This window comes from Miscanthus floridulus, chromosome 8 (assembly GCF_019320115.1).
Source record: "Miscanthus floridulus cultivar M001 chromosome 8, ASM1932011v1, whole genome shotgun sequence".
NCBI classification, from domain to species: Eukaryota; Viridiplantae; Streptophyta; class Magnoliopsida; order Poales; family Poaceae; genus Miscanthus; species Miscanthus floridulus.
In genome coordinates this window covers 44,335,157-44,358,398 of record NC_089587.1, presented here as the reverse complement: position 1 = coordinate 44,358,398, position 23,242 = coordinate 44,335,157, and the positions used below count along the sequence as shown (strand labels likewise).

Below are 23,242 nucleotides of genomic sequence, written 5' to 3'. Positions count from 1 at the left end.
GGTGGGCCGGGGCGCCGCGGTGGGGATGCTGTAGTGGGAGAGGCCAAATCGGTGGCGGCGGCGGCGTGTGAGCCCACCTTATCTCTTCTCATGCAAACTGGTCCTCTCGTCTTCCTCCACCTTTCTCCATCTTACTCATCTCCCTTTCCCATGAAATCCATGGCTACCGAGGACCTGAGGTCTCCTCCTCTCACGACTCGAGCAGATCTGGCGACCCCAAGCCTCTTTCGACGAGTCGAGTGGATCTAATGACCCTGAGCCAGGTTTGTGGTTAGGGTTTCGGTGTTGGTAATTTATGTGTTCTCCATCTGTAAAGGAAAGTTTGGGGGTCGAAAGACTGACAGTGGTGGTGGTCGAGACGGTGGTAGGGGCGGGGCGGCGGGGACGCTGCACACTGGGTGGTTGGAAAGGTAGTTGGATGGTGCCGGTGACGGGGGTGTTCACGTGAGTGGGAGGAGATGGATGTTGTGATTCAGGTTGGCAACAAAGGCATCATTTCGCCGCTTGAGCCATGCTGGAGGAGGTGGATGCAGGAGCATTCGACAGCGAAGATTCGTGCGTGCGGCATGCTATAATAGCATGATCGTGCCTAAGTTAGCTGCGTCCTACTCTTATTGCTGGGAAAAGAAAAGACATGGTCATTTTAAGGTTTGAAGTATTCAAAGGCAGAATTTAATGTAGTTTAGAATGCTTTAACGAAGTGTAAAGCTTTTGATATTCCACTCCTTTGATTTTTTTTGTATCCAGTTAAATCTTTGAGCAACAAGGATATAATGCCGTTGTACTGTCAGTGTTGCAACCGAGTTGGTTTGTTGATTTGGTGCTCTTAATAATATATTTTCCTTAACCCATTTGATGATAACAGATATCAAATATGTCATGCACAATCACTTTGGACCTAGCCGCTTTTGTCAATGACTTCAAGGTTCCACTACCGTTATTTAGTCACCGACGACACTAGCAGAACAGCATGCAAGTAATGCAAGCTAGGTAGATTTTTCCACCAATATTTCTTCCAAGTGCAAGCGTCTCATCATGCAATGAACATATATAGTTTTTAAAGAAAGTATATATATGGGTTCTGACAACCCTGGAAGTGGCATCAGTAAAATTTCGCCATGAACGAGATAGCAGAAACTTTGCACATCGGAGCAGAGCTACGTCCTTTGGTCTGATCAACAGATCCGATGACTTTTTTTTATAAAGGAGTATTGGTTAATCCACCATAATCCCTCATTAACAATAACAAATTCTTCTTCTAAGTTGCTACTATTGTCCCTAGTGACTTGCTCTGGCTCAACCCCTGCCAACAGATCACTTAGTGGAGTGTGTATATATGTCAAAAGGCTTTTTCCCCCATATATGATAACATATCTTGCTAGAACCTTTTGGTAAATCCATATGACTTTTTCAATTTTTTTTAACACTAGCGGATGCCCGTGAGTAGATACAGGGGATTCAAAATTTTCAATGCAATAAGAGTACGAAGAAAATAGCGGGTCAAATTCAACTCAGCTTACCAGCATCCAATTCTGAGCCACATTCAAATAAATAAATATACTTATTGAATTGAGGCAGGGAAAAGAAACCAAGTGATGTAATCTCAAAATGATTCAAGATATCAGAAATATTGTATTGTTTTGGAAACCATCCCTGAAATTCAACATCTTCCAGCTTTAGCCTTAACTTCCGTTTGTAATCGCAGCATAGATGTCTGTCGATCAGATAGGAAGCATGCATTCAGAATCTAGGAATTCAATCAACAGCAGACGGCAGACGAGAAAAAAAAATGATTAGTGCTTCCTATATGCAGAGAACACAAAATGTGAGAGAGCACAATGATTAGTGCTTCCTATATGCAGAGAACACAAAATGTGAGAGAGCATTTAAGTGTTTTAAAATGATCACACATATATCCCACGTTATGACAGTGCAATCCTTTGATCCAGAAACCAGCCATACTCCTTTCAAACTAAATGATAATGCACTAATTGGAGCCCTGTTGAAAAATAGGACTTGCCATTCTTCTACTTGCAGTAAATAGTTTAGACAGATACTTTTAGCTGTCTTTTGTCAGACCTATTGTATAGTCAAATACCCATTTTGTAATTTCTTGGGAACCTAACATGCCAACAAGAATCTATTAGCTTCCATCAAATCACTGGAACTGAGCCAAGAATGTAAGATCATAATTGCTTGGTTAAATTCAGACAACTATAGACAAAACAACAAGAAAATAGGCTAAGGCCTTGTTTAGATTACAAGTTTTTTCACTCTCTCTCCGTCACATCAAATCTTTGACACATGCATGGAGTATTAAATGTAGATAAAAAAATAACTAATTACACAGTTTGATTGTAAATTACGAGACGAATCTTTTGAGCCTAGTTAGGCCATGGTTGGACAATAATTATCAAATACAAACGAAAGTGCTACAGTGCCAAATACTGATTCCTAACCTCAATCTAAACCCGGCCTAAGCTAGACGTGCTATGAAATAAACGACAAAAAAAATGCAAGATCGTACTGAAACATTGAACGCGAGAGATAGAACCAGACACAGCACTGCAGCAGGTCAACATTGAACATGAACATTGCACATCCATACCTAGGGCTTGTTTAAATTGCAAATTTTTGCAATCTGGACACTGCAGCACGTTTCGTTTGTATTTGACAAACTTTATCCGATCATGGACCAACTAGGCTCAAAAGATTCGTCTCGTGATTTACAACCAAACTGTGCAATTAGTTATTTTTTTTACCTATATTTAATGCTCCATGTATATGTTCAAAAATTGATGTGATGGAGAGAGAGTGAAAAAACTTGCAATTTGGAGGTGATCTAAACAAGGCCCTAGAAAAAGGCAGTGTCAATGGACTGGAGCAGACACAGCACTGCAGCAGCGGCGGAAGGCGGCGGCCGCCGAGGAGAGCAGGACGGCACGGTCTGCAGAACATTGCACAACCATAACCAATAACAAAGTTTTTTTTTATCAAATAACCAACATCCTAAATGATGCGTACCAAATCAAATGTAAATTGTGCTCTCTTAGCCATATGTCTGAGATATCGCGACTGACCCTGAATCGCTATATGTTCAGTATACTCATTAGATGCACAGTGCTTATAATGTGCGCAAATCAAACGAACAGACTGAAATTACATCTTATGTATAATCAAATGAGGGTTCATAAAGAAAAACACTATGTATAATTAAATCGAACTAAACATGAACTTAAATCCTCCCAAGAACTTAAAATAAGATTGCGGTAAAAAAAGAACTTAAAATAAGAATAAGATCCTATTAAGGAACTGGACTTCATTATTGCTCACACGACTACTTAGAAGTTAGAACAGTGTCTCTCCGAATACGTAGGACACTTAAAAATCTGATCAAGTATTGTCAACTAATTAGGTACGATGCAAATGATAAAAGGTTGCTTAAGTCACCTCGAGTCATATAGACAATCATTATTTAGCTTTCCAATTTTACCTGAGGCATTCAGGTGACATCAGAGTTAATAAACAGAAATTGCTTGATGCAAGATAATATGGCTGTGTTTAGTTCCAAAAAAGTTTTCCAAAAAGTGCTACAGTAGCCATCACATCGAATCTTGCGATACGTGCATGGAGTATTAAATGTAGACGAAAAAAAACTAATTGAACAGTTTAGTTGGAAATCGCGAGACGAACATTTTGAGCCTAATTAGTCCATGATTGAACACTAATTGCCAAATAAAAACGAAAGTGCTACCGTAGCCAAATTCCTAAATTTCGCGAACTAAACACAGTATATACCCTTGCAACTATTGCAACAGCCAAAGAATCAGAGATTATGCCAGTCAGTACGCTATTGGGGAAGAAGGGAACAAATGTTGCCCGCATGACCTGCATTTTCAATTGACCAAACAGAGATAGCCATAAGAAAAAAATCACATCAGCACTATACAGAACAGTAGAACCAGCTGAATTTGTATGATGGGAAAGCCAAAAAAATCATTTTCAACATAGGGAGCACGGCAAGGCCACCAACTGTGATGAAATCCTCCCACAGCAGCTGCCAACCAAAGTAATTGAGGAAGTTCAGGATGAGACCTACGACCACAACGACTGAAGTGGCCACGAATTGTGGCACCAGCATGGACTCACCATGGCAAGCTGCACGAGAACCGTATAGGTGAAGATGACGCCAAGAGTGTACATGATGACAGCCTCCGTCTCCCTCTTCTTGGTGAAATAGGAGAGGAGCGAGAGTTGCCTAGCAGCCCAATGAGCATTCCCTGAAGCGTGCAATCAAATCCATCAAAACGAGCGTCAGAGACAAAGAGCAGGTGAAATTTGAGATGCGAATTGGGGGGCGCACGAGCCACGGCATGGCGAAGAACACGAACTTGTTGCCAGCGAGGAGGTTGCGGGCTTTGAGGACGATCTTAGGGAGCTGGAGCAGGTGCAGGACGAAGGGGATATTGGCCGCGCCGACGGACTTGGCCATCACGGAGTCCCAGTCCTGGTACTTCTTTGGGTCCTGCACGGCGACCCAAACCGAAGCCGCCTTCACCAACCTTGAGCGCGCTACTGAAGCCATTGGTGGCGCTACCAGCTCGTCGATGTCGAACACCCACAAGCTCTGCGCACTCCGCTCCTCCGAACGCTCCTGGATGCTCCGCGTGGGCCTGGACACCTGACACCGACGCCGCCGCTCTTGCTGTGCACGCCGCCGGAGGAGGAGTCGGACGCCAGGGGCCGACATGGCCAGCAGTGTCCGGAGGAGGAGTCGGACGGAGCTGGGCAGGGGCGGCGAGCGCCGGTTAGTAGCGTGGCGGCTCAGGCCGGCTGGCGATGGCAAGCGGTGGAGGCGGGTGGCGTGCTATCGCGTGGGGAGCCGGCGGCGGAGGCGAGTCCCTGCGAGAGTGGGGACAGAGGCAACGAGAGATGAGCGAGAGGTGGAGTGGGCCCTGTTGGCCCACCTGTCGGCGCGCACGGGTAGAGAGACGGAGCGTCGGAGAGCACGCCGAAGTCGAGAGACATTCATTTTTCGCTGAAATTTGGCTTACGTGCATTGCAAGAGAAAAAACTATTTCTTCGTTGAAAAGCACTGCTTAAGTAGGTCTCAAGACGGAAGCTTAATTTACTAATATTAGATAACCACGTAAAGATGATACAATTATACTAAAACCACTTTTGGGTTTTTATAGCTAAGATACACATATAGCATAGAATTGTTAAGAAAATAAAAATAACATGACACCCGATATCATGCCACGTAGAGCAATATCACACAACAAAGTCTCTAAGAAATAACAAAATAAAAGAAATTCAAGCTTAACTAAATAACAAATTTAAGCTATACCTGATTTTGTTGTCATACCTTGACTCATCCCATATCAAACCATACTTTTTAAAAAGAAACGGTTGAAAAATATAGGATGACTCTTATGAATTTCTAGACCCTATAGAAGAGGAAAGAGACAAAAATTGTTGATAATATTAGAGGAACTAAATTGAACTTCGCAAATTAGAGAATCTATGACCATGCACTCAATTAAATGCTGTTGAAATTGTGATGGTAAAGTTTAGGCTTGTTGGAGCACATTTAATTTGGACATTGTGCACTGTTCTGGATTAATCCGTTTCCCATTTATTTTGGCCATTTATAGATACATTGTCGTGGAATGTGAAAAATTGTGTGCTTATTATAGGCCCTCAAAATCTTTTTGGAAGTATATTTGATTAAATTGGAACATTTCCTTTTGCTCTCAAGTATGCATATCATTTATATGAGGTCTACACTTGCACTACTAAAAATGTTTATTCATTTATTTACTTTTCATTTATTTTTCCTTTGAAAACAGAGCTTTTCATTCATTCTATTAGTATGGTTGCATGCCATTCGTTCTATTGTTTGAGATACATATACATCTATATTCATAAGATAGTTTACATGAACTCTGTTACGGTAGTTAGAAAGTACCACAGGTACTTTCAGTTACTTTCCTTTCTAATTTTCATTCACCATTAATTTAAGGAAGATAATGAGCAATATTCGATTTATGGACTTAAGCGTCTAATGGTAATTACCCCTAATTTCTCATCCTACCCTAACTCATGACCACATGCAGCACAAAGGCACGATATGGGTAGTTAGTGCTGCCGCCCCGCTCCTCTAAGATCGCCCCTCCACCCTGAGACTACATGCCTCCACCTGCTGGACTCCATCTATCTCTGGCGAGCTGTTAGCCTCTGTATCCTCCGGTCATGCCGTCGTTCGTCTTCCTTGCGTGCGTCGAGATCGGTGATGCCCCTGTCCCCCGTGCCATCGGCATATACCACTTTATCCAATATGACCTAGCCGATGCCGTAACAGTCCGTCTGCTGAGGCTACCATCTATTGACTAGCTGGTGGGAGAGAAGTTGTCGCCCTGCTCGGCTCGGGAGGTAAGCTGCCCCAACTGGCTCTGTCAACTGCGGGAGTTCATATTTGCATCTCGTCCCCTTTGCGGGTGGTCCTCCATCATGGAAGCACCAAATCATGGACAAAAAGCCATGTCAAATGACTAGTAATTTCAACCACAGCAAGCGAACACACCACATAATTCAAAGTTCATTCACTTATTATCCCAATAAGTGAAGATAAGGCATCAAGAACAAACAAGGTAATCCCCTTATTATCCCAATCAACTTTGCATTAGTAGTCAAGAAACCTATAGAGGACCCGCAGAAGGGAATATAGTGATCTCATCCCTGGGAAATTATTTGTCTTGAAGATCGTTGATAAGGTGGCAAAAAATGTATAACTGCAGGAACAAAATTTATGCCAAAACTTAGAGCTAATGGACCATTGAGAGACTTGTTGAAGATATGGAAAATCTATAGCACTAATATGTTCAAGGCACAGGTGGAAATTAATCCATGGTGAGCACCAAGAATGCGGCTTTCATAGTAACACCAGTCTTTGATAAGCATTATGCTTGCTTTGAAGAGTTTTTTTTTCCAATTTTTTATCAATACAAATGAAATTATATTGTTATGTGCTTAACACTACACCTTGGCATAAGCAACTCCAAAAAAAAGGCATTGATCGTTGTAAGTCCAACCTCAGGCAGGAAGATATGGGAAAATGCTTTTATGTTATTAACTATTATGATTACCATATCTAAGGTTTAATGAAAGACGACAGAGAGAACCATATTGTGGAAAGATGGGTTGTTACTAGTGAAATGCCTAGTGCAAAATATTGTTTTAGATACCTTAGTTTGTCATATTGGTGGACTACTGGACTACGTAAACTTTATTTTCTTAATATGGTAATATTTCAAAGTTGCTTTGGGTCTTTCTGTTGTCTTTCATTAAACCTCATATCTGGTACTCGTAACGGTTAATAACATAAAAGCATGTTCCCTTGTTTTTCAGCTTGAGGATGGACTTATGAGGATTAGTACCTTTTTTTTTGGAGTTGCTTATGATAGGCTGCAGTGTAGCACATTTACAACAATTTCATTTGTATTGATCAATATTTTGGAAAAAACGACCTCTTCAAAAGAAGCATAAAGTTGAGCAAAGAATGATGTTATTATGAAGCCACATTCTTGGTCCTCACCATGGTTTAATTTCTACATATGACTTGGAGATATTAGAGCTCATCTCTTCCACAAGTATCTGAATCCTCGATAAAGCTTTAAGTTCTGGTATAAAATTTGTTGTCGTGGTTATAAGTTTTTTTGTGACCTAACTGAAGGTCTTCAAGAAGACTATCTACCCTTCTATAGGGGTGAGATGACTTTCTACCCTTCTTCGAATCCTCTATGGTTTCTTGACTGCTATAGCAAAATTGATTGGCATAATAAGGGAATCAACTTGTTTATTCATGTTTCGTTATGTTCACTTCCTGATCTAGTTAGTAAGTGAATGAACTCTAAACTATGTTGTGTGTTCACTTTTGATATTGAAATTATTGGTCATTTGATATAGATGCATGACGTTCCATCCCTATACCTATGGATACCGGGGAGACGCTAATGTTGTTGTTGCGACATTGATCAATGACGAAAGCAAAGCGGGTAGATGATGTGGGCATATGCGAGGCTGTTGCTGGTGCATGAGGACGTATGCCTACTTCCACTACACTGATGCGCATGACATTGGACCAGGCGACTCCAGCTCTTTTTTTGTTGTACTGCATGTCTAGTGGTAACGATCTGTGATTTTCCACTCCCATAGTATCTTAGTTGAACACAAATTTATTTTATCCTAGTGTGGCATGTCTGGTTCCTTTACTAGGCTATTACTTTTTTTGCTCATAATAATCTTAGTTCGCACATCCCTTCCATGGATTCTGGCTTCCACCTCTGCATATTCTTGTAATGTTGCTATAGTCATGGGCTCATAACTGATACATAATTTTGACAGTTCTTTTTGAGTTCTGGTTCTTCATTACTTTGTCTATGTGGAGCATCAATTTTGATGTATTTTTTGCTTTCTGAAAAGAAAAATGGTCGAGGCAGCAAAATAGGGCATGGATAATGGATGTGAAATCCGTTCATCAAAACAATGGACGTGAAATAACTTGTCTTCATTGTTCCTTCAATGAAACTAGAAGTAAATTCATGAAGGAAACCGAGCTGGGGCAAGTGGTAACCATTAACCAGTTCAGTTAGGTTATGGGCAGCATGCCAAAGATTCTGTGTTCATATCAAGTGGCTTGGTGAATATGTCGGACAATGTTTCTCCTTGCAGGCATCAATTTGTGAGATTTTGGATTCGCGCAAGGCAAATGTATGAAACATAGGGTGTTTCATTTTGCTGGCCATGAGGTGTGTAGAGAAGTTTAAGATGGTCGAGTTTAGGATAGATAGACGTACTATTAAGATGGGCAAACATGCTTTGCATTACGGTTATCTAGTGCCACTTGTGAGCTCTAATGTTGCGATATGTTTGGTGGTGACTGGTGAGTGGCGAAAAAGTTAAAACCTTTGTGAAAAGTTTGCTAAAAGCTAACTGATGGCAAGTTGAATGATCATCCTACTAGAGATGGTTTCTTGGTGTTGGCTTGCTTTGAAAAGGGTTTTGAGCTCGTTGGTACTAACTTTGGAGAGCTTCGAACCCTCCATTACATTTTGGAGTGGTGGACCAAAGTGGACAAGGCGTTGCGCTCGATTGGCATGTAGTTTTCTAGATAGCCGTGGACAATTCGCCGGCCAAATTGAGGAAACTCAACAAATTGTTTTCAATCTGTTCTTGAGCTGACTGTTGAACGGCGAACAGTCCGCGCCTGTAAGGGCGGATAGTCCACCGTCTAAATTCTCCGGCAAGCAGAGCTGTTGGACTAGTCCAGGGTGTTGTGGTTCAACGGCAGACAGTCTGTGCCCCGGTGGCGGACAGTTCGCTGGTCGGGTTTTGAACCTAATTGCTAGCTGTGCTGAATGGCGGACAATCCGGGCCTTGAATGGCGGACTGTTGGACTAGTCCAGGGTGTTGTGGTTCAACGGCAGACAGTCTGTGCCCCGGTGGCGGACAGTTCGCTGGTCGGGTTTTGAACCTAATTGCTAGCTGTGCTGAATGGCGGACAATCCGGGCCTTGTATGGCAAACTGTCCGAGAACGTCGTTTCAGCACAGTAACGGCTAGTGTTTGCGTGCTCCTCTATATATAGTGAGGTGCCCGGTTGGAGATGGCTCTCTTGGCCATTCTTGCTGCATATACTTGGAGTCTAAGTTTGAATGTTCCGGAAGCATACTTGCCTTTTGCCATGCATGGAAATATAGAAAGATGATACATACTTGGGTTGATGACTATGGTAGAATGAAGTAAATATTGTTTTTGTCATGCATGGAAATATAATTGACTGCGCTGTATATTTGGGTTCATTTGAATTTTTAAAAACAATTCACTAACGGAAAATTTTAATTTTTTAAAAACAATTCACTGGGGTTATGCTACTAAACCGCCTCTAGAAAACAATTTTCAGAGGCAGCTCTTTTACATAATCCACCTGAGAAATAATTTACACAGGCGGTCCGCCTCTATAATGCATTTACACTGGTTGTTGGCTTAGGTCAACCGACAGTGTAAATGGATTAATATTGGCGCATCTCAAGAAGACGCCCGCAAAGTTCAGGATTTTCAATGACCTTTTACACTGGTGGTTGCCTTAAAACGCCAGTAGAAATAGGTTTGGAACCGCCAGAACAAAGCTTTGTTGTACTAGTGTCTTCCCATGAATTATCCTTGCTGTAGCAACAACCACCACATGACCACATCTGTTTGGTTTCATGTTTTCAACCAGTCGATTCACAACGATTTACAATGCGAATGGACTATGGATGTGTTTGGTTCCCTGGCTATCTCCGAACCAGGCTTTTTGGAGCCAACTTGAGCTTGTTTGGTTGGTTGAACAAGCCTCCTAGCCAGGCTCCAGCAAGCCACCCGGAGGGTCTTAGCCTGGCTCCAGAAAAACGAAGAAGTTGGGCATTTTTCTTGAGCCAGGCCCTGACTAGCGCTCGTCCTGTGTTCGCTCACCTCCCAGTCGTCACCACGTACCTCCCGACACCGCTCGGCGCCGCGACCTCTCTTCGGCTGTCGGCGTGCTATCTCTCGACTCGGCATGAACTCCTCCATCGCCGGCGTGCGTGCAGATCGTGCACCCCCTCCGGCGGTCCGCATCTGCTCCTCGGACTCCATCGTCCGGTCAGCAAGTAGAGGGCGGGTGTGTCCCGTGCACCATGGCCATCACCGTCCTCCTTTGCGTGCGCCATGGCCACCGCCATTCTCCCCTCCCCTTCCGCGCGCGCCATGGTCAGATCTCATTGGAGGACAAGAACCTCCTCGCCGGAGCCCGCCGGAAGAGCACCTCCTCCCCGCCCCTGCCCCTGTCCGCCGAAAGAGCACCTCCTCCATCGCCGTTCTCCTCTCCCCCCCCCCCTCGCCCACGCCATGATCTCGCCGGAGACCCACCGCGGCAGCACGCCCCCTGCAGCTCCGAGCACGGCCCCGACCCAAGTCACAGACGCGGATAGCAAGCAGGGGGAGAGCGGGCGGGCACACGGACATCACCTCAGCAGGGGCACTGCAGTGCACATGGCGATGGTGGAAGGTGCTCACCACATGTTCGACAAAATGCTTCAACGGGTGATTCTATTCAAGCCAAAGGAGACAATCAAACACACCAAAACTTAGCCAGGCTTGAGCAATCACTCCAACCAAACAAGTGACTATGGCTTGTGCTAGGCTGACTAAAGTCTGGCCAGGCTTAGAAAGCTAGCTAGGCTAGGAATTGAACGCGAACCAAACACACCCTATGTTGCTTTGTGTTTAGGTGAGCTAGGTGGTAACAGATTGTAGGATGTATGGATGCAGCCCACTACAGCTCCGCTACCCTTCCCTCCTAGTTGGATCCTCCTGTGGAGTCGTAAAAATCAGCACCAAAGTCCCTGTCGTCGCACTTGCGTGCTCCGTCCCACTACCTCTCCTGTGCTTCCGCCACACCGGCCACGCCCGTGTCCAAGTTCTCCTCCAAACCAACCGCAAGTCCGCAATGCCAACCACCCCCGCCATCCTACTTCTCGTAGTGGCGGTGCGACCTTGAAAACCAATCCCACCCAGACCTCGCCCCCACACTGGCCAAGAAGAAGCCATCCTCTTCCTCCAAGGACAACAAAAACAGGTAGCACTCACACAACCAAACAAATAGTTTTTTTTTAGTTTCTATGTAACAGTTATTAGTTCCGGTAACTGATTGCATTACCATTCCTACACCCACTCTGGCACTGGCCAAAAAGAAGCCATCCTCTTCCTACAAGGACAAGAAAAACCGGTAGCACTCACACACCACCAAACAAATAGCTTTTTTAGTTTCCATGTAACAGTTAGTGCTAGTAACTGCTGAACCAAACAGCTTTTTTGATCTCCTTAATTTGTTCTGACAGTACTCTGTGCTCCAAGTAGTGAAAATCTTAAATAGATCCTTTTGAATAGTATTTTCGAACTACTGAACTCCTGCAGGGAAGCTTCCTGTGTTATTCTTCTTCTTCTTTTTTTTTTTTTTTTTTTTGCTTTTTGCGACTAGCTTCCTGTGTTATTCAATGCTACAAAGAATATGCACAGCAAGATTTACGGCGTCAATGAGCTCAGGCCAGCTATAGGGCCTGACAAAAACTAAAACGCTTGCTCAGCCAAAAGATGTAGACATGTAAGTGCGGCCCAACACAAAGATCCGATTCAGAAGCTGATTAGCTGAACACCACTGCCTGCAATCGACCAGGTTTATCATTCAGATCACTGGGAGCTTGCAAGTTACTGCACAGCGCACACACAGCACTGGAAATCTCCGAGATCTTCAGTTCTGCACCTTCTACTCCAGTTTCGCATCGAGATTTCCGTACATGTAATGTAACTCAGAGGCACTAAAAAATATGTTTCCTGCGAAGTATCAAACATGAAGTCAGAGTCTGGGAACCAGTACCGAGACTAAAATTTGTTAAGCTTAAGCAGAAAATATAGTAGAGCCCATACACATGCGGTGCTCTGCTCTCAGAACTTCTGATGTGCCTAGACATTTGCAACAGAGTTGTCACAGAAAGATCTCACTACTTCTCATGTGCCTAGACATTTGCAAAGCCAGAAACAAAGCCTAAATTAAACAATATTGTTAGCTAATCTAAATCACGACTGCATTGGTCGATGGGATCTCATGCATAACAAAATGTGGACATTAATTGGAGGTTAGACTAGATATATGTATATACATCGAAAATTTACGGCTCATGTGACCTGTACTGCAAGCCTGCAAGCTTCACGGTCTTCTACACGAAACACGGTTAAAATAATACGAACCAATTTGACCGTATGTTGTCAACCAAGACTTGTACGAGTCAGAACTTGCCATTGTAAAAAAGTTGTGGCAAGTTAAAGAAAACAGTATGAATGCTTGATCTATATTAACAGGTTGCCAAGAGATGTATGTAGTTTTGTCAGAGTAAAACTGGATGATCTATAGGAATTGCAGAATCAGTCTGATCACTCACTGAGAGGTCCATAGCACTGCAGCTTAACATACCTTCAGTGGTATATATATCGTCTGTACCAATAGGTGCTTCTGTAAAATGCCCTCTGTCCAAACAGGTCCGCAATCCCACCTTATCTATGAGTGGACGGTAGAGAATCCAAATTACTCCCTTTGTTCTAAATTAGAAGTTGTTTTGACTTTTTTAGATACATAGAAAACTCTGTATCTAGACATAGCATAGATGCATAGTAAAAATGTTTGTACCTAGAAAAGCCAAAATGACTTATAATTTGCAATGAACCTTTTGTGCACAGAAAATGAAGAGAGTTATCATTCAATACTATACACAAAAAATTCAATATGGAAAATGAAGAGAGTTAATCATTCAACACTATACACAAAAAATTCAATACACATATCAAATGAAGATCCACTGAACATGCAGTTCTCTTATGAGAAGAACTATATTTGTATTAGAAATGCAAAAGCAATTTGGTGATCGCACTTCTTTGCGAAGAACTTTTGTTCACACTTCTCAAAAGAATCGATGTTCTGAGCATGTTATGAAACCCTAGTTTTATTTATTTCAGGCATGCATTAACAGGAGCACCTCAGCCAGAACGTGCAGCTAGAATGTCATGTACTTGTACCATTCAGTAGAAGTTAGGAGTTTTAGACCATGTCCTCAAAAAATAGCACTGAACACTGGACGTACACACGCACAAACGTAAATCAGAAATTTTTGGATGTCTAAATTCTACGGTAGAACGTCAGAGCAAATGTATGACCTCGTGATCTACACGTGACTGGCCATTTTCTGACTCGCGGATCTACATTGCTATGGTAGAACAAGCCAAATTAAAGTGGCCTCATGGACGTAAAACCCTGTTATCGAAATAATAAAGGCACCCTAGAACTTCTCGACTCCCCACGTAAACCTCAACAGTTCAACTTGCAGAAGAATCAACTACGTCTGTCAGAAGCCACAGTGGGGCGGCTCACACACAGATTGGTGCTCAATGCATGAGAGCCCTCGAACCAATTAGTCAACTCTCTCTCTCTCTCTCTCTCTCTCTCTCTCTCTCTCTCTCTCTCTCTCTCTCTCTCTCTCTCTCTGTTCGAGCTTTAATTAAAGTCATGATCAACTTTTTTATATATACCCACTTACTAAGTACTCAATAACTAGATGATTGTCTCAAATTTCTTAGAACTTAAAGAGAACCAAAGTAGCTATGCTGTACCAGGTTAGATCTTGGTTGCAGTACAGAACCCTAATCTCCACTTCCTCCTCGATCTCTCTATATAAAGTTGACATCATTTGGATGAAATGAAAGCGTTCTCACACTACCTACTAGCAGCTCAACAGCACCTACAGCCATGGGAAAGGCTAGGGCTCATCAGCTCCTAGCCTCCCTAGCGGCTATCTACCTCATCCTAGCCGTCACCCAGCATGTCATTGTCACCGGCATCCTGACCGATGACCTCGAGATAATGTGGGGCAACGCAAAGTTCGTCACTGACAGCAGCGGCCAACAGGCCATCGCGCTGGCTCTTGATCGCTCAACTAGCTCTGCGTTCCGCTCCAAGAAGACATGCCAGTTTTGCAGGGTAGACATAGAGATCAAGCTCGTCCCTGGAAACTCGGCCGGCACCGTGACCACATTCTATGTAAGTTTCTTACAAAGTAAACAAACTGTTTGACGTTGTTCACGGTTCAGCCACCGCTTGTATATCGAGATATCCTTAACACCAATCTAATATATAGTTTGTGCTGCAATCTCTGGGGACAGATGATAACCGAGAACCCGTGGCAGTTCCATGATGAAATCGACATCGAGTTTCTGGGCAACAGCAGTGGCCAGCCCTACACCATGCACACTAACATGTATGCCAGAGGACAGGGTGGCAGAGAGAAGCAGTACAAGTTTGATTTTGATCCCACTCAAGATTACCACACGTACACCATCATCTGGAACAAAGATTGGATCCTGTAAGCTCCCCTTCTACATATATCTAAGGCTCAGTTTTATCCAAGCAATATCATTCTACTCGGTGGTAATAATAATAATCATACGACTATATATTTTTCTGAGCTGCAGATTCCTTGTGGATGACAAGCTATACCGGCAGATCAAGAACAACCAGATATACGGTGCCCCATACCCTTACTACTATCCAATGAGGGTGTATGCCACCATCTGGAACGCCGATGAGTGGGCTACACAGGGCGGCCGCGTCAAGACTGACTGGTCGCAGGCGCCATTCACCGCATACTTCCGGAACTACAGGGCCATTTCATGCGACCTATACCAGGCCTCCCCTCTGTGTCTCCCAGGCTCCGGTTGGTTCGACCAGCAGCTGGATGAGTCACGGAAACAGCAACTGGCACAGGTGGACTCTAGTAACAAGATATATGATTACTGCACAGACTCCAACAGGTACAAAAATGGGGCCCCTGCGGAGTGCGGGGTAACTAGCTAGAAGTGGTTCAACTAGTAGTAGAAGACTTGGCTACGCAGAGGCGGGAAGTTCTCTTCCATTTTCTAAAAAAACTGGTAGTAGAAGACAGGAAGTGCGAGGGTTGTATTGCGTGATTTAGTAATTTGGTATCACTCTTTTAAATATATAAAGGATTTTCTATGGTACGCCTAAGAGAGAGGGAATGTGAACCGTCCATTCACATAGATCTAGATGACTATTGTTACATATTGCCTCCTAGCACTACTGGAGGCGCCCTCTTTGCCGAGGGCCCAGGGCACTCGGCAAAGGCCCAAAAGCCCTCAGCAAAGGTTTTGCCGAGTACCGTCCTCGGCAAAAAGCCCTCGGAAAAAAATTTAACGGCAAATAGCCTCTTTGCCGAGGGCCATTTGTCGGGCACTCGGCAAATCCTTTTCCGAGTGCCAACAGCGGCTCTTGGCAAAGAAAAGCAGTCGTCAACGGCGCTGCTCCGTTGACGGCGTCTTTGCCGAGTGCCGACAGTTAGGGCACTCGGCAAAGACATTTTTTATTTTTTTTTTTCAAAAACTCTTTGCCGAGTGCCGTGGTGGTAAGGCACTCGGCAAAGACATTTTTTATTTTTTTTTCAAAAACTATTTGCCGAGTGCCGCGGCGGTAAGGCACTCGGCAAAGACGTTTTTTTATTTTTTCTTAAAGCTCTTTGCCGAGTGCCGCGGCGGTAAGGCACTCGGCAAAGACATTTTTTTATTTTTTTTTTAAAAGCTCTTTGCCGAGTGCCTCCCCAGCTTGGCACTCGGCAAAGAGTTTTTGCTTTTTTTTAAAAAAAAATCTTTGCCGAGTGCAATGTCCTGCCACTCGGCAAAGTTTCCCAGCTTTGCCGAGTGCCATGACCATTGCACTCGGCAAATCAACCGAAATTGTAATTTTTTTTTGTTTTTTGCATTCCACTGACACAGACAGTTCAAATATATATCACATGTCACATATATATCACAAACATCACAATAATCACATATATATCACAACGAAACCATTTTCACACATTATATCACAACCACAACTCAAATAACAACATATTGCAACCACAAGTCAAATATCACAACCACAAGTCACAAATTCACAACCACAGTGCATCAAGTCCAAGCACAAGTCACAACCACAAGTGAAGCTCAAGTCCAAGCACATGACGAAGCACAACTCCTCAAAAAGGCGGCCTATGACACGATGGTGAAGCAAAGGCTCCATCATTCGGTGACGCATGAGCGGGGTTATTCGAACCCACCGACGGAGGCTGCAAAAAGGATAAGAGGCTGCATGTGTGAGATTCATCTAGTAAGTTTCTATGTGATATTGGTGTATGTCATAGCTAGTGCAAGCATCTAGTAAGTTTCTATGTCAAGCATCTAGTAAATTGAGAATGTCAAGCATGGTTGTATGTTATAGCTAGTGCAAGCATGTAGTAAGTTTCTATGTCAAGCATCTAGTAAGTTTATATGTCAAGCATCTAGTAAGTTTGTATGTCAACCATGGTTGTATGTCAAGGAAGCATCTAGTAAGAGTGAACTTTCATACTTATAGGAGTGGCTGTAGAAGTAGGCGGTGGAGGAGCTGCCAACGGCAAAGGTACACCCCCTTTGCTGGACACTCCGCATGAAGGCTTCCATTTCTTACATCCTCCTCTCCTGGGCCGCGAACGCTTCCCTCTGGGCCTGCAACTGCGCGCTCTGAGCCTCGACCACGAGCTTCTAGGCCTGCAGCTCGGCCTGCAATACAAACTTCAATGTTTCAGTAATGCAAATGTAACTTAGGTGTGCAAAGATGAACGTACGACGAGTAAAACAGGACGTACCTCGAGAGCGTCGACCCGCTGCAGTGACGGAGTAGGCCGTGGGCGTATGGGCTGGCTGGAGCTCGTGCTCCGTGCTCGGAGCACGTCGAGAGAGGGAACAGTGGTGGAGTCGATGGCGCCGTCTGCAATCCACAGCCGCCCATGCTTCTTGCCTCCTCCTAGCCTCATGATGGTCTCTGCATCAATGGGCTCAGTGCGCACATCGTAATCTTCTCCATGGACCTCCCTCACCTTTGAGGTGTACTCTTGGACCTTAGTGTGCACGGTCGGGTTGGAGTACACCTCGTGCGGGGCAGACGGGTCGAAGGAGACAGAGGAAGACGCCCTGCCCATGTGGGACATAGCCCGTGCAGAGAACTCTGAGACCTCCACACCCGGGTGTGCAGCCTCCTGCGAGTAAGACGGCAAGATGGTGAGAAATAAGGCAGAACTCAGCGTCAAATAAGATAAAAGAAATCACTTACATATGCTTGTTTGTAGGCGGGGAGGCTGCGGCTGCCTTGATGGTGAGTAGCACCTCGCCTCAGCAGACGCTGGTCCCACTGCCTCACGTGGTTCTGAGCGAAGTCATTGGACAACCACCTATCCACGATCATCTCTCAGCACACGGAGTGGGATCGGCACCACCAGGGAATCACCTACAAGTCATCGATTATTTGACATAGAAAAAGATAAAATTAAACCGAGTTAATCTCAAAACGAATCATTATTAATGTTTTTCGTCTACCTCAAGGTACTAGGCCCGGGATAGCTCCACCTGTCTTGTATCAGGCTTGCTGATGGACTGCTTCAACACCACGGCGTAGTAGTCTCTGTGGGCCTGCACGCGTGCCTCGTGGTGCATGTCGGTGACGTACTTCCTACAGGCGGCGGCAGCCGCCTGATCCGCCCGGGCCTCAAGTCCTTCTTCCGGCTTGAAATACCTCTGCATATAAAACCGATGTATCCATTCATTATTTCAATAAAAGACTTGCCCAATGAAAATGTTGTGCGAGAGAGACTTACCCAAAACTCCGCCAGTACTCGCTCCTGCTTGTTGCGGTACCTGTCGTCAGGGGCCAACTGGTACCTGTCCCACGTGTAGGCCGGCTCCCGCACGTCCTCGGACACGTTCACAAGGCCGGGGTACCATTTCCTGCACAAAACACCAAGGATGCTAGCGGGGGAGCGTGCAGGAGCACCCGACAAAACCAACCAGGCCCTGCACAAGTGATTAAGAAAATTTATCAGTTCCTCTTTTGATTTCCAACATTATCATATGAAGTAGTTGTGATAACATCTATAGTTACTTACCTCTTTGCCATAGGGCGAATCAGTGCCCGGTTGCTAGGAAGCGGAGGCTGAGGGAGGCTCGCGGGACCTCGCTGGTAGACGGTCGGGGTAGCAGAACTGTCGCCCTTGGCGGCCTCGCCCTCGACGGCCTCGCCCTCGGCGGCCTCGTCCTCGGCCGCCTCGTCCTTGACCTCGTCCTCAAGCGTGGCTGTCACGTGCTCCTCCTCCATCACCTCGTCTGAAGGTGGTGGGGAAGGAGTCCGCTTCCTCCTCCTGACCCTGGTCCTCCTCCTCTGACCTCCTGTGGACGCTACCCCTGACCCCGACCCCTCGTCTGAAACGGGAGGGCGTGGTCTCCCATAAAGGGAGGCCATCTCACGTCGTGGACAGCTGCTCGCCATCATCTGCAATCACAAAGAATGAACAAGACTTATTAGTATATATATTAGAAATAGATTCAAAATAAATAAAGAAAACACAAACTAAAACAAACGTAGTATTACATGTATTAGGAATAATCTTCATGATTAGGATCATAGGTGTCGTCATCACTGTCAAAATTGTCCAAATGGGCAACACTATCTGAAGGTTCTATGTTGTCTTCGTCGTCATTGTCTAGCCTTAATCGGTCAAGCATTTCTATGTCCTTGGCATTTTGCACCACATCTCCATCAACCTCGTCATCCTCCGTTTCGTTGTCTACTTCCATTTCGATCGCTTCGGGTAAGACTATCTCAAATGTGCCTGGTAGCCCATCTTCTTGATAGAACTGTCCATCATATGTGTTTGCATTGAAGTTGTAATCGTCATCGTTTGGGGTAGGTAGTTTACCGTGTGGAGACACCTGGTGCACAATAGCCCAACCCTTAAGATCCGCTTTGTGTTGGTTGGCATATCGTGTATAGTACACCTACACGGCCTGTTGAGCCACAATGTAGACATCTTTTCCTGGATAGACGGAATCTTCTCGAATCTCGACTAGCCCAAGATGAGGGGTCCATCTTGTTTCTCGAGGATTAAACCAGTGGCATTTGAACACGACAGGTTTATGTTTGTGACCATGAAATGAGAGTTCATAGATTTCCTCAACTCTACCATGATAGTCGAGGCCATCAGTGCCGGGCGTACAAACTCTGCTATTTGTGGTTTTCCATTTGGGCCGAGTCTGCTCATATCTTGTTGTGTGGAAGCGACATCCGTTCACGTCATAACCGGTAAATGACTGCACCCTAACGTCATAGTCGCCTGCAACCTGTCTCAACTCCTCACTCATGGACGAGTCAGTCTGGGCCTGCAAGCTCAAGCATGATAGGTCGTTATATTAATCGAACGAACGAGAAACTTGGAATATAGAACGTGGGAGCTAAATTGGACATTACCTTTTGTTTGAACCAAGAAATGAAATCAGGCCTCCCCGCACCCGCACCCCGAGAAAGAAGGATGTCATGTTCCTGCGAGGTAGGATCCCTTGATTGATGCCAGGACTCATGAACAAATTCCTTGTCCGAACGAGAATCAATGGGGTTGCATGAAGAATATTCAGGGCGTATTGAAACAAGTTCGTTGAGAACTTACTCGACGAACGGCTGCACCTCAGGAAGGTTGGTCAACACATATAGCATGACACTTCGCCACTCTTCATTTCCCAATATCTTATTGGTCGATCCACTTGCGCTGCCGAGTTGGCCTTGGAATAGGCTGTGGGTCCATTCATTTTCGCCAACATTGTAACGAGGGAGTGGATTATGATTGCTAGGAAGTTTCGGCTTGTAGTATAGTGTTGTGAAGTTTGCCACCTCCTCCCTTAGACTTGCCTCTACAATGGAAGCCTCAATTATGGCTTTATTTGTACATTTCTTGCGAAGAGTCTTTAGACATCTCTCGATTGGATAGCACCACCGGGCTTGCATGCCCCCCCCAAACGTGCCTCGGACAGGAGGTGCACAATCAGATGCTGCATGGGCAAGAAGAAGCCAAGTGGAAAGATCTTCTCCAGCTTATAGAGCAACACAGGTGCCGCTTTTTCCAAGTCCTGAGCGACGGTCCGAGATATCTCCTTGGCACAAAGCTGACGGGAGAAAAAGCTCAACTCTACCAACACTTGCCAGACATGGTCAGGGACATAGCCTCGGACCATCGCTGGAAGAAGCCGCTCAATCCATATGTGGTAGTCATGACTCTTCATCCCGTTGACTCGTAAAGTGCCTAAGTTCACTCCCCTGCTCAGATTCGTTGCATATCCATCTGGGAACATTAACGTCTTGATCCATTTTAGTACTTCCCTCCTTTGATCGGGTTCCAAGACGAAATCGACCTTAGGTCTTTTCCATTGTTTGTTTCGGCCACTAGGAGGCCACATCTCTTGCTTCGGTCTATCACACAACGTCGCTAGGTCCACTCTAGCCTTAACGTTGTCCTTAGACTTGTCAGTGTTCATGAGAGTTCTCCAAAGTGCCTCGGCGATATTCTTTTCGGTGTGCATTACATCAATATTATGTGGCAGAAGAAGGTCATCGAAATAGGGGAGCCTCGTCAAGCCGGACTTATGAGTCAACATATGTTCCTCACCATATCCCACAAAACCACCTCCTTCATTGGGCACGAGAGCATCTATCTGAGCACGCACCTCAGCACCACTCTTCATGCGCGGTTTAGGGTCTATCACTGCAACACCTTTCGTAAAATTCTTGATGTCTTGTCTGAATGGATGGTTAGAAGGGAGGAATTGACGATGCCTGTCGAACGACGAATACTTGCCACCCTTCTTCAACCAAATGAACCTCATAGCTTCCTTGCATATTGGGCATAGGAACTTCCCGTGGACACACCAGGCGGCGAATAACCCATACGCCAAGAAGTCATGCAGGGAGTAGTGGTACCAAACATGCATCTTAAAGGATGATTTTGTAGCTCGGTCGTATGTCCATACCCCCTTCTCCCAAGCGTCGATCAATTCATCAATCATAGGCTTCATGTATACACCCATATTACTCCCAGGGTGTCCAGGAATTATCAACGACAAGAAGACGTTATGCCGTTGAAAGGAGATGCCGGGGGGAGATTCAGGGGGATAACAAACATGGGCCAACATGTGTATGGGACAGACAACTGTCCATAAGGATTGAACCCATCTGTTGCCAGCGCGACACGTACATTATGAGCCTTAGCTGCTTTGTCAGGATGTTTGTCATTAAAGTACGTCCATGCTTCGGCATCGGACGGATGCACCATCGTCCATGGCTTGTACCGTACACCTTCTTTATGCCATGTCATCTATTTCGCGGATTCCTCGGTCATGAAAAGCCGTTGGATCCTCGGCACAAACGGAAGGTGCCGTAGGACTTTCGCGGGGATCGTAAGCTGCCTCTTCTGGCCATCTGCAGAGTCTACCTCCAGGTACCTTGATGATTTACACTTCGGACAGTACTTTGCATCCTTGTGATCTTTCGTAAATAAGACGCACCCCTTCGGACAAACATGTATCTTGTCATATGGCATCTTAAGCATACAAAGTAGTTTCTGTGACTCGTGCAAGTTCTTCGGCAGAATGTGCTTCTCCGGTAGCATGCTGCCAAACACGGTCAACATCTTATCAAAGCCTTCGCGACTCAGATTTAACTCGGCCTTCAACCCCATAACACGTCCAATGGCATCTAGCTAAGAAACCGTTGTACTCTCATGAAGGGGTTTCTGTGCCGAGTCCAACATTTCGTAGAAGGCCTTAGCGGCTTCCTCCATCTCCTCCTTCTCACGTCCTTCTGCGAAGTGAGCTTGGTGAGTGTCATCTAGCATGTCTGCTATTCCGGCATCATCATCAAAAGCCTCGAGGCGTGGTCTCACCACCTCCGCTCTTATACGATCTGCTTCACCATGGTGGATCCACCGGTGGTAGCCAGCCGTATAACCATTGTACACAAGATGTTTACCCATGGTCACCTTGTCTACCCTTCTTTTGTTGTCACATTTGCTACAGGGACACCAAAGTTTAGAATGTCCTTTAGCTACACCCGAGCTCCATGCATGTTCCAAGAAAGCATCTATCCCATTCACCCACTCAATGTCAAAGTCACTCCTGCTTCTCCAGCCCGTGTACATCCACTGACGGTCTTCCATCCTTCCACATATACAGCACATAGTAATGTAACCATCAATTGCATCTACGCGGTGTTCCTACTCTCTAATAGGTGAGGATATGTCCTAATCCCACCCGTGGATGCGTAGATGAGGTTAGTTTCCATGCTCCGCTCCCTATCCGAGATAGAATTTCGGCAGCACCTCCCCGCCGTTCTCCCGATACACGTCCTGCAAGGGAGAGTGTGTATCCAGAAAACAACAAGGAGGTGATGCCGAAAGTCTGCCTCGGATCGGACCATGGAAACTAACCTCATCTACGCATCCACGGGCTGTCCAAAAAATGTGGACAATCCGAAACAGATACGGTCGTAGATATGCAATGATCCGCATACCTCCGACCGTATCTGTTTCGGACGGGAGACGCTTAACTGGGTTACGCGACCTACGACCATGATACGGATAGAGGGGTTATACCTAAGGTGCCGGTGAGGTCAGGCTAGCGGGGCGGTGTCGAGTCGGTGCAGTGGCGAGGTGACGCGGTGCAGGCAGACCCGCAACGCCCACGAAGACGATTGGGGTCCTCTGGTCCCC

At 45.3% G+C, this 23,242-nt stretch overlaps 1 protein-coding gene across 1 annotated transcript; it reads left to right on the top strand.

Moving 5' to 3' along the window:
- The first annotated feature begins 14,376 nt into the window (after window positions 1-14,376).
- LOC136468965 (xyloglucan endotransglucosylase/hydrolase protein 24-like) lies at window positions 14,377-15,480 on the top strand. Its single transcript, XM_066467346.1, has 3 exons — window positions 14,377-14,667; window positions 14,790-14,989; window positions 15,099-15,480. The coding sequence occupies exons 1-3, from the start codon at window positions 14,377-14,379 to the stop codon at window positions 15,478-15,480; spliced, it is 873 nt and encodes a 290-aa protein (XP_066323443.1).
- The last annotated feature ends 7,762 nt before the right edge of the window (window positions 15,481-23,242 follow it).